Source organism: Nyctereutes procyonoides, unplaced genomic scaffold (genome assembly GCF_905146905.1).
Source record: "Nyctereutes procyonoides isolate TBG_1078 unplaced genomic scaffold, NYPRO_anot_genome, whole genome shotgun sequence".
NCBI lineage: Eukaryota > Metazoa > Chordata > Mammalia > Carnivora > Canidae > Nyctereutes > Nyctereutes procyonoides.
In genome coordinates, this window is record NW_026575035.1 from 11,753,272 (window position 1) to 11,765,614 (window position 12,343).

General features: G+C 36.9%; 1 protein-coding gene across 1 annotated transcript in view; it reads right to left on the minus strand.

Moving 5' to 3' along the window:
- PREX2 (phosphatidylinositol-3,4,5-trisphosphate dependent Rac exchange factor 2) overlaps positions 1-12,343 on the minus strand; it is a 283,936-nt gene that overhangs the window by 117,388 nt on the left and 154,205 nt on the right. Inside the window, exon 23 of the mRNA XM_055318289.1 lies at positions 10,149-10,310. Within this exon, the coding sequence (XP_055174264.1) occupies positions 10,149-10,310 (162 nt within the window). The remainder of the gene's footprint in view (positions 1-10,148; positions 10,311-12,343) is intronic.

Here is a 12,343-nt window from a genome sequence, read left to right on the forward strand (position 1 = left end):
CTCTCTCTCTCTCTCTCTCTCTCTCTCTCTCTGTGACTATCATAAAATAAATAAAAAAATTAAAAAATAAAAAATAAAAAATAAAAAATAAAATCATGTCAACTGGAACAAGTGAAATAAATTATAAGTTGCTGGAAATTAAACCATTATTTTAAAACCCACACATTCTTAATAAAGTAAAGCAATATAGGCAGCAATGCATAGGATTCTTTTGAAACTCTGATTACAAGTTAGATGCTAAAAGAAACAAATTCAAGTGACCAATAGCACTTATTAAAACTCAAATCCCCAGGCTGCTAGCAGCTGAGAGTCTGACAGAGAACTCAAATTGCCATCCTCGGATACAAGAGGGACACACCACTTAAAGTAAGGCAAAGTGGTAGAAGTGGGTAGCTGCCACCGGGTCAAGAGTGGACTATTCTAACCATTGTCAAAAGCCAGTCCAAACCTGAGTCTGTGAACAGGTTAGACAGCAAGGCATGGTGGTGTTGACCCAGAAGGGTAGGACAATGGGCAGAACCAACTGTACTGCCGTGTCTCCTGCGAATCACTGCTGAGCAGTTGGGTCAGGATCAGTCTGAAGACTGGTGTGGACTCAGCTTTTACGCCATTGGAAATAAAGTGATACTCAAGGGATTCACACAACTTCCAAGAATGGCCAATCTACTACTTAGAACCTTGCAATCCAAACCCATCTATTCCTTGTTGTGTGGTCTATATGGCCACCCAAAGTCCGATCTGCACCTAGGTTATTATCTCAAGCTCTCTCTCCCTTGCCCCCTAGGCTTCTTCTTGCCTTCACTCAGATCCTCTCCCATACGGTCTACTCATTCTCGGTCTTTGTACAGGCTTTTTGGTGAGCCTAGAATATTCTTCTTCCCTCATTGCCAAACTTACTTCTATGCATTTTTCAGCTCCTATGAAGTCATCATCAGGCCTACATATGTCTTCATCTAGGTCCAATATCCTTGATTGTGTGCTAGGTTACAGCATATTGTAACCCTTCTTATAATTATGAATTAATTTCTTATCTCTATCTCAGTGGATGATAAATTCCATGCCTTGTGCACCATAAAGAGTCATCTCATAGGGTGGATTATACTTTCAAAGCAAAGGACAAAGAGCCACAAGCTATGTGTGTTTTAGTTATGTTTAGTTTAGCCTATAACGGATATGATGCTGGGCAAGTCACTATCTTTTTACCATCCCTAGTAAAATGAGGAATATGGATGAAATAATCTCTGTGCTGTCTTCTTGCTTGAAAACTGAAAGCAGATTTATTTATTCTACTAGTAGAGTAGTAATTTGGGCACTGAAGGATCAAAATTTAACACTAACATTGGTTACTGTGTAACTTTCCTAGGTTAAATTAAAAAATAAAGATATGATACTAAAAATCACATTTTATAAATATAAGCTCATCATTAGAATATGAACTATGTTACCTGTATATGAAACTGTGCCTTCAAATCACATGTCTGAAGCTATGTAGCTCAGTCAAGTACCAATACACAGTAGGAATCAAAATGAGAGTGGTGGAAATGCAGGGAATTGTCAACAAAATTCCTAACAAATTTGATAATAATATATAGTGATACTATCTGAAACACCTAAAGAGTGGGAGTAATTTAGAGAATTTCTGGTCTATGCCCTTACTTTATAATAAAGAAACTGTGACCTGAAGACTTATCTGGGAAAGACTTAGAATTTAAGGCCAGATGCAAACTTGCACTCAGAAGATCTTTTCCATTGTAGTTGCAGGACAAAACTCTCAGATAAGTCCCCATGGTACAAAGAAAGGCACAGCATTGTGGCATAGCATTGACCACAATAGACAGGTATGCTCCTTTTGCCTTTTTCCATTTTATTTTATTTATTTATTTTAAATAGATTTTTATTTACTTATTTGAGAAAGAGTGTGAGAGAGAGCATGAGGGGAAGGGCAGAGGGAGATAGAGAGAGAAGCAAATTCTCCGCTGAGCAAAGAGCCCAACTTGGGGCTTGATCCCAGGACCCTGAGATCATGACCTGAGCCAAAGGCAGATGCTCAACTCACTTAACAGTCCCCTGCCTTCTTTCATTTTAACTCTTTACATATTTATTCAAACATATAAAGAGAAGCATCTATTCCCAGACTCTGCAGTAAATGCTGGGGATACAGTCCTTGCCCTCATAGAGTACTTAGTCTAGTAGAGGACTCAAATAAAAAAAAAAAAAGAATATTCTTATATATAACAATTATATTACTACAAGTATATGTAATGTGTGTGTGTGTGTATATATATATATACCTGTAACTATGTGCATATGTAACAATTACATAATAATTATAATAGCCAGACAATGAAAAATTTGGTAAATGCTAAGAAGGAAGTGAACAGAGTGATGGGATGAGGTGTTACTAGAGTGATCAGATAGAGAAGGGATAAGATTCCCTCTCCAGTGCGACCAGTTTCCTCTAACTTTCTAACATGTACCTAAATACAAATGCTTATGAACATAGTATGTTCCCTTTCCTCACACACTCAGAACGGTTGTGTGACCATGCTTAAATGTGCTTGACCTCTTTCAGAGAGTGTCAGACAGGAAACTCCTTTGCTAAGGGCCTCTCTTGATGAAGATAGAAGCTGATGAAAGCAGGGCTGTCTTCCTTTCTAGGCTGTCTCTAGGAAAGGGGGAGGTGAAGGAAGGACCATAGTCATGGGTCCTGGAAATGTGATGAATACATTTTATAGATCAAAAAATGTACTCCTAGACAGCATGCCCACATGTTTAATTGGGACACCCTTCTGTAACGCAAACCTAAAATGAGGTAGGTACAGTTCTTGACTGTAGCACATGCATAAGAACAGGCCGCGGTCAGGCCATCCAGTAGCAATGGCCCTGCCAACATGAACCTGGCATCTTTCTTAGAAACATCAAAGACAACACTGAGTTCACTAATCTGCTTTGGAGATGCTCACAAAGAAAGACCAAAAAAGCTATTTTCCATAAACAAAAATTTTGATTTTGTGATAAAGAAATGTATAGGGTGTGGGGGAAGGTGAGTTGGGACACACAGCACTTTAAACCTATTTTGGATAGTGTAGCCCAAACTTACTCCACTTTTATTCATCCATCCAACAATTACACATTGAGGGCTTTCTAAACCAGGCACTGTTCTAGGCATGCTGGGAAACATCAGTGAGTGAAACAGATTTCTGCCTTCTGGGAGGTTATGTTCTAGTGAGAGGAGAGGCCAACAATAAACATAAGTCAATTATATTATCCTAGAAGATGATAAGTACAGTTGAAAACAAAATGGAGCAGGAAAAGAGGGCTGAGAGTTTCAGTGGTGAGGTGAAGAATGCATTGCCAATTATAACCCTCATTGAGAGGTTGACATTTAAGCAAAATTTTGAAGGAAGGGAGAGTTGGGAATGCGGGTACAAGAAGAAAAAGCTTTCCCAGCAGAGTGAACATCCAATGCAAAAACCCCAAGGATAGTATGCTTCAATGAACATCTAGTGTGGCCAAAGCAGAGAGTGAGGGGAAAGGGGAAGAACATGGGAGTGGGGAAATTATGGGTAGAAGGAAGGCACAGATCAAATAGGAGCTCAGAGACCTTTGGAACGATTTAGCTCTTACTGTGATTGAGATTCACAGCCTTTCAGAATAGACTGTTGGTGGGCAAGGATGGACGCAGGAAGACCACTTGTGGGAGAGACAATGCTGGGTCACCCTAGGGTATGTGTAATCGGAGCGATGAGAAAAGGCTGCATGTTGTGAAGGTAGAGCCAAGAGAATGGTATGTGGGAGCCAGGAGTAAAAAATGCACGAAAGCTTTTCAGACTGATCAATGCACAGGATGGGTCTCATCCTAAGGTAGAGATGACAACAGATATGACAACTGTAGAAGGGCAGGATCAGGAGTTTATTTTGGACACATGAAGTCTGAGGTATCTATTAGACACAAATGAAGAGGTCACATGGGCCAGGAGATTGAATGTGATCACTACAGGATGAACCGTGGAGGGAGGAAAGGGGACAGAGCAAATCCTGAGTTCTGATGCATGAAGAGGTCAGAGAAAAAAGAAGAAACAAGCATAGGACATCATTGTGACTGAGCCTCTCAGAAAAGGCAAAATCAAGCAAAAGTAAAAAATTTCTAAAGAGAGGTACAAGGTCAACTGCATAGATGCCACTAAAACAAGGAATATGATGATGACAGTTAATGAGTTTTGAAAAAATATAGGTCATCAGTGACCTTAAAAGAGCCATTCCAGGGCAGCTCAGGTGGCTCAGAGGTTTAGCACCACCTTCAGCCTAGGGCGTGATCCTGGAGACCCGGGATGGAGTCCCACCTCGGGCTCCCTGCATGGAGTCTGCTTCTCCCTCTGCCTGTGTCTCTGCCTCTCTCTCTGTCTCTGTCTCTCCTAACATGCACTTAGGTTATTATCTCTGTCTCTGTCTCTCATGAATAAATAAATAAAATCTAAAAAAAAAAAAAGTAATTCTAGTTACATGGGGGGGGGTGGTACTTGAGCCCATCTTGAGTGTGTTAAGAATGAAAGGTGAGTGAGATAGCAGGTATAGACGGCATATGGGGAGCTCTTTTCGGGACAGAGTTCAAGAAATGAAACAGTAGGTAGAGGAAAGTATGGGGGAATCAAGGGAAATAGTGATTTTTAATCTAGATGACATTAAAGCATATTTGTACATTGACATAAGTAATTCTTAGAAATGGAGCTGCAGGCTTCTAATGCATTGGTAGTTAATTCATGAATTATTAACCATGACAACACATTAGTATCCAGTTATAGTCACTTGACTAAATGTAGAAAATAATACAAAGGTAAGCTGCTATATTTTGCAGATAGTCTCCCATTTCAATTAAGTATGAAACCCCTGTGGCATGGAGTTATAAGAAATCTGTAGTGAGGGAAGAGGACGTGGAAAAAAATTTTACCCCTAATTTTCCTGATCTATATATCAATTTGGGTACTATGTAGCACTAATAACTAAAGGTACTTGGAATATTTAAAGTAGGACTTTGGATTCCTACACGTAATATTTTTGTGTAAACAGGAACAATCTCTTGAAAGCTCATTAAATGTTTATATGGAGGAAGTATCATTAATACACAAAATAAGCCCAATTATGGAATTATTATCCAATGGAGAATGAATCTAGAATTAAAAAGAGTTCTAAGGACAATTCAGGGTAAGAATGTTTCTCTAAACAGTGCATAGTTTTATGTCTGGATCACCCACACATCCTGCCCCAAGAAGATTAAATGCCTGCTTAGGATTCATTCAGGTCTCCAGTAAGGTCGGAACTTCTCTCATACATGTGCTAAAAAACATCTGTGGCCTGTACAGCTGGCCAGAAAATCAATTATGATTGCAGCAGCCTGGCTATAGAAACTGCAGAAATCAACTTGTTTCTATTTTTAAAGCCTAAAACTTTTAGAGTCAAAATGCAGGAAAGCCAGCTTCTTTGAGATTTTAGTTTCTATGGATACATTTTATTTTACAAAAAAGAGGGGTGTTTGAAGTCTTCATCTGGAAGAAAAATATGTTACTAATAATAGTTTAAAAGTAAATATGTGGAAATTAAAAATACATATTCACAAATGCTATATTTTCTGTGGACATGCATTTGATACACAAATGGAGCTAACCTTACATAACCTAGTAAGGCTATTATTGTCTTAGCTATCTGAATTTCGTTCAAATAAAAAATATCCCTGAAATATTTTCTTGCTAACCTTGTTTCTCTATCTAATGAGAAAGACAGTCAAATATTCTAAATATGTGTACGGTCAGTAAAAGATGCTGAAAAAGGATCTTTTAAAGTGCTTAACTCCTAATTGACTATAGGTTTATCTTTATTTCTAAAATTAAAAATAAAAATAAGCGAGACAACATTCCATAGGACTGATACCTAGTCTGCTACTTGCCAGCTAAGTGACCTTAAGCAAATTCTTAACCTCCCTGTGAAAGAAGCAGATGGTAGGAGTATTCAGTACATATGGCTGTTTTGAGGCTCAAACAATAATGTACATACAAGAGCTTTCCAAATCTAGTGATGTAATTTTTACCATCTCAAATCACTGCCCATCATTAGCCTGTCCATCTTTGCTTTAAAAGCTTTCTAGGCTCTTAGTTACTTCTGAGAAAATGGAAGATACTTTTTACTTGCCAGGGTGGTGTTTTTGAGAAGCCTTAACATTTGAGGAAAAACCCTGTCCCTGATGCTTCTAATCTACCCCCAACATACACTTTTCAGTTTATCACAAATCACATTTTTGTTAAAAACCAAGGAATAACATCTTCTTCATCCACCATAACCAATCCATCATAGAGCTGTATACAGTCTACATCCTATGCACCACTTGAATTGACTCTTTTCTCTCCATCCCCAGTGCTTCTACATGAGACCAAGTCACCACTGACTTGCCCTTTTTACAAATAAATCTGATTATTATGTCACTTTAAAATATCACTAGAAAAATCAGATTTTGCCAGTTTTCTTTTTAATGGTATCCAACTCAAATCCTCCTTTCTAGTCTAGGCAGTATGCCAATTCTTCATCAATAAAATCAGTCCCATTTCTGTAGCTCTGCCTTCACTCAAGAGGTTTCTCCTTACTTGAGTGTCATCTCTACTTCTCTTCTCTCTGACACATCCTTCCAACTTAGAGCAGCTAGCATTTACCGACTATTCCATCCACGATGATTTCTCTTTTACTGAAATGCTATTGCCCTTGTAGTCAGACCCATACTGTTTAGCTATATAGTGCAATTTAGCAGTGGAATTTGAATGATACATATGCTGTATAGCATAGCATCAAATGTAGGTAGGCAAACAAAAACTAGATTTACGATAAAAGGGAACAAGGTTCAATTTCCACAGCTATGCTCAGCTGTGTGCCTTTGGGCAAGTTACCACTCTGAGCTTCAATCATTTCATCAATGAAATAGATGATATGTCACGTCACAGTGTTGATAAAATTATATAATATCTGAAATCTATAAAATACTTATGCAATGTCTGATACTGTAGCAGGCTGCTATAAACTGTTGTGTGCTACGTAATTCCAGGGAGCACCATCATATAGAGCAGGGTATGATATGCCAGCACACTCAACTAGTCATGGTGGTACCTCCTAGTAGGTTAGGTAGTAGTATTTTTAGTTACTTCATATATTTTAACCTTTCTTCCCCTGCAGATTGTAAGTGTGGGAGGGCAGCCATCCTCAAGTTATTGTTGACAACATAGTAGGTACAGATTTAGTAAATATTTCCTTGTTCTTCCCGCCCCATCCTGCAACAAATTTTCTTCCATGAAGCTGAGTTTTAGACTAATTCATCGGGTTTCATTAAGGAGTGTATTAAAAATATATGCCACATAAAACAAATTGCTATTTCTTTTTCAGGGACATCTTTACGGGCACTGCCCTGACATTTCCTGGTGCCACCTCTTTGAAATTCAGTGTGAGAGATTTCTTTTGGAACTCAGTCTAAGAAAAGCTTTGCTTCTCTTAAGATACATGTATAAATCACAGGAATGCTGATAAATATGTAATAGACTGTGTTTCTTTTTTTATTTTGGTTATCAGGAAACTGAAGGCCAAATATAATATTCCACTTTAGCAACTAACTAGAGTCTCAGGAGTTGGAGGACCTTATCACCCTTTCCCCTTGGTGGTCTTTCTATACCATCGACTGTAACATAACTTTACCTATAAACAAATGTACCTGCTCATTTTCCACTAATATCTGTTCTCTCTTTCTTCATTTTATTAATAAAATTCTATGAGTTTTATAGTTGGGTACATGGAAGCCCAGTTTGAGATAACATATATCTCAGCCTCTTTCGGTAAGTGACAAATCGGATGTAAACAGGAGTGCTGTACAAATTCTGGGTCATGCCCTCAAACAATAAACTCTTTACTCTCCACTTCCTCTTTTCTCTTCTGAGGGAATATAATTTGGCATGGTGCTGATGAGCCGACTTTGACCTTGTAGAAGAGGGCAATGTCTTAGACGAGATAGTAAAAATATAGAAGGAGCCCTAGAAGATCATCAAACCCCACCCCACTGGACTCCAGTCCAGTTGAACTTTCATGTAAGCGAAAAATAAGCTTTCAGTTATAAGCTCGTGTTATTTTGGTCCTTCTTAAAGCAGCTGAATCAATAGCCTATCTAATATACCTTCATCCTAATGTTTTGTTTTTACTTATATAGTTTACATTTTTTAAAGATATTATTTATTTACTCATGAGAGCAGAAAGAGAGGCAAAGTCATAGGCAGAGGGAGAAGCAGGCTCCCTGAGGAGAGCTCGATGGGGGACTCGATCCCAGGACCTGAGCCAAAGGCAGAAGCTCAACTACTGAACCACCCAGGTGCCCCTATAGTTTACTTTTTTAATGTATATTTCTTTAGGCTATTTCTACTACTTTTGTATGAATGGAAAAATATAAGAAATGACCCCCCCCAACACTGACAACTTTGACAATCGGAATCTGCCTGAACCCCTATCATACTTTAAACAGATCCATTTCTGAAGTAGAATAATTCTCTTTTCAAAATGTGCTCAAAGGGGAATATGAATTTGCATTTGTTTAGACCTTCTACTTCAAAGCACTGTCCTATCTTATGCAGAAGGGAGAAGTAAAAAGAGAACCTTCTGTTCTTCAGCTTCCACAAGGCATATTCATGGCATCTTTCCCAAACTCAAGTAGGTGAACTGACCTTAGCAATCAAGGAAAGAGGATTAACAGATGTGACAGTTAAGCAGTGATCTTGAGGATCATTTTTCTTCATGTGAATGGACTTATAAAGAATTAAAATAGCAATACATATTCAACTTCATAAGCTAAACATTTTAAGAAGTCTTAAAACCATGGTGACCTCTCTTCTCCTTGTCCCCACTCAACCTGAGGTAACCAATGGTTAAGTATTCATTTTTGCATTTCCCTATTCTCATACAGCCATATCTGGACACATATAGGCTTATCCTTGACTTAGTATATCAGGAACATAAAACATACACAATTAACTCACATTCATAAAAACTGAGATAAATATTTCCTAGTATGGCTGTATTAAATTTTAAACAACCAACCTCATTTTAAGGGAAATAATTTAATTAGCTAGTCTCCTATCGATATAATAGAAAAAAAAACTTACTATACATGTATTTTAGAGATCAATTTCTACTAATTCTATGTCTAAATTGTATCTTCAAATCCATCTAATTTTCTCTGTCTCCCCCATCTTCACCATAGGCCAGGCTACCACCATCATTCACTGGGACTATTGCAATAGTTTCCTCTTCGTCTCTAGGCCTCCGTTCTTGCACCTTGAAATCCATTCCTACAGAAGACCCAGCACCATTTTTTAAAAACTTAAACCAATGAAGTCATCCTCGATTATAAGCTTCCAACTGCTTCCATTGATGTGAGAAGAAAATCCAAACTCCTTCCAAAGTTCCAAAAGATAAAAAGCTTCCGTAGCTTTTAACACTGTGCCTGCCTAAGCCAGCCATATTCTCCCTGCCACCCTGGTTTTTGTTTTGTTTTTTGCCTTTTTTTTTTTTTTGCTTTGGGGCCTCTGTAGAGATTTACTTCTTCTTTGCTGCATCCCTCACTCAAATATAAGTACCCTGAGAGGAAAGATCTTCTCTCTTTTATTGCCATATTCCTAGCACCAAGAATAGTACTTGGCATATAAACTGTGCTCAATAAATATGTCAAATAAATGTACTAATCAATCAATTTCAAACAGACTGTGTTCTGTGTACTTTCTGATTGAAAGTTCTATTCCCTCTGTTGAGAGAAAAGGAAAAGAACTATTGACTTCATAATTAGGTGGCCTGGATTTACATCCCAACTCTATCTTTTGCTACTAAGTAATTTAATGCTTTAGGCCTCAGTTATTGTATTTGGAAAATGTGGAATAATGACCTAGCTTTCAGGTTTACAAAGATCAAATGAGGTTAATAGATGTAAAGATATTCAAAAAAACTCTAAAATGTTATGTTATTATTTCAATAAACTGGTACATAAATAAGCAATGAAAATATTACGTATTGAATTAAATTGGACATTTAAATAATTTGAATAATAATTACATGTAAAATATATTCATAAAACTTTTTACCTTTTTATAACTGGATATTCTCTGACATATGTGCTCAATTTTTTCACTGCAAATGGCACTGAATTTACTCTGAAGGTCAGTAGGAATCACTTCATTTAAAGAGTTAAGGCTGGTGCAGTTTTGTACAAAATGATCATCACTTTTAGCCAGGGCTTCAAGAATCTGTAGTAATACAAACACATACACACACACACACACACACACACACACACACAGAACAAGAAAAGAAAACCTTCAAAATTAGCCAAATAAAGTTTTCACAATTCTAGAACAGAGTGACTCTCCCCAGCACACTTCTCTTAGCTGCCTGGGATTTCCACGTTCAATAAAACCCTCACAGTGAAGTGATGGACTTGTGTAGTTTGGGCTCTCATGTTTTGCTTTCTGCCAGCTATAAAAGGTTGCCTGAGGGAAGTGAGTGGACTTCAAAGACTCCCTGCTGGATAAATCAGGATGCTCTGATGTGGTAACACATTACCTATATTTTAGTCAGAGTCACTCAGAACATTTTTTTTTCTCAATTTCTTAGTAGAACAACAAAAGGTAAGTAAGGAAAACCAATCGAACGGCATCCTTATTTTCTACTGAGAGCCTAGTACAGAGAATGCACATAGCATATATTTGTTGACAAAATGAATAAATAAGAAATTATCTTGCTAAAGTAAAATCAATGATAGTTGCAGAGTCTGAGCTCTATCTGACAAAAGCATCCATATGATGTATTCAATTAATAAATCCCTTTGGCTATTTAAATCAATTGTAAGACAGCATTTGTGTATGCTTGTGTGTATACACACTATTGATCATGGAGAATTTCCAATGAATTAAGAATTAATTATGTGTCATGTTTATGACTGTTCAAAGATTGCAAGGATTGATTATACCCTTACCTGATATTTTTATAATATATAATACATGTATAATAGAATAATTTGTAATATAATACATCTTATATTGTATGAGAGATACAATGTATAGATGCTATGTTTATTTGAGCTCCCTCACCACCTCTACCTCCCTATCTTACAGAATATAAAGTGTGAGTTTTTTTGTTTAATCACTACTCTAGAAAGTAGAGCTCAGTTTATGAACAGCAATGTGATCTTGGTTAAATTTCTTAATTTCTTTTATTCTCTTTTCTTCATGTGTAAAATGGAAATATTTGCAGTACTTATACCATTGTGATATAAGAGTAATTTGTGTAACTTTGCAAATTTGACATAACTAGAAAAAGATGATAATATCCTGGTTCTAAACGCTTATCTGGATTGCCTTAAGAATATAATATGGTTGGGAAGGGTGCATCTTGAAAATACAGATTCTATATCAAAAGATACATAGTGGTGGAACACCATCAGAAAGATGGAATATTTTGAGGTTGACTTTCAGAATATAAAACAAAACCATAAGATAATTAATTTTGAAATAGTGCATTTGGGTTTCTATCTTATTTTCTCCCACTAAAATTTAAAAAAAATACATGCTATAAATGCTAAATCTATCTCAACCACACATATATGAAACAAAGATTAACATGAAAAAATAAAAGTAGTGAAGCTATATGTCATATTTCTTACTTATAATACCCGAATCCTCACAGGGTGATAGAAGAGCAGATGAAATACTAAAACTCAGACCTGAGGAGGATCCAATAGGAGGTTTTATTGATTTACCTGGTGGAAGGATCATGAAAAGCAAGCACTGGGTCACTTACCACATGTTTTATCTATTTGGATGAAAATGCTCCTCCCTCCCCTTGTATCTTGGTTTAGTCTAAAGACTAAGGGTGATCTCCTTCCCAACTAAAAATTATATAAATGATGAGGGTCTATTCATAAATGGATCTCGAAGCTTTGTGAAATTTTATGAAATAAACATGAGACTTGCAGCATTTGAAGTTTCTTATAATACATTTCATGACTTCAAATACTTTTCAGAGGATTATCTACATTTAAAAAAGCACCACCTGTCACAAAAACCATCTGAAAGGTATTCATGATACTGAATCAACAGATGTAGCAAACTTAACTAAATGCAGAGAAGCCTTTGCCAAATCAACTAACATTTGCCTGGGCAAGAGTCCCATCTAACTTCGCACTGTACTCCAAAAGAGATCAATAAAAGGGAAGGTTGTACGCATTACCGAGTAATGGGGGAAAAAAAAAGAAAAGAAAGTTGAATGAGCTGACAGCTGA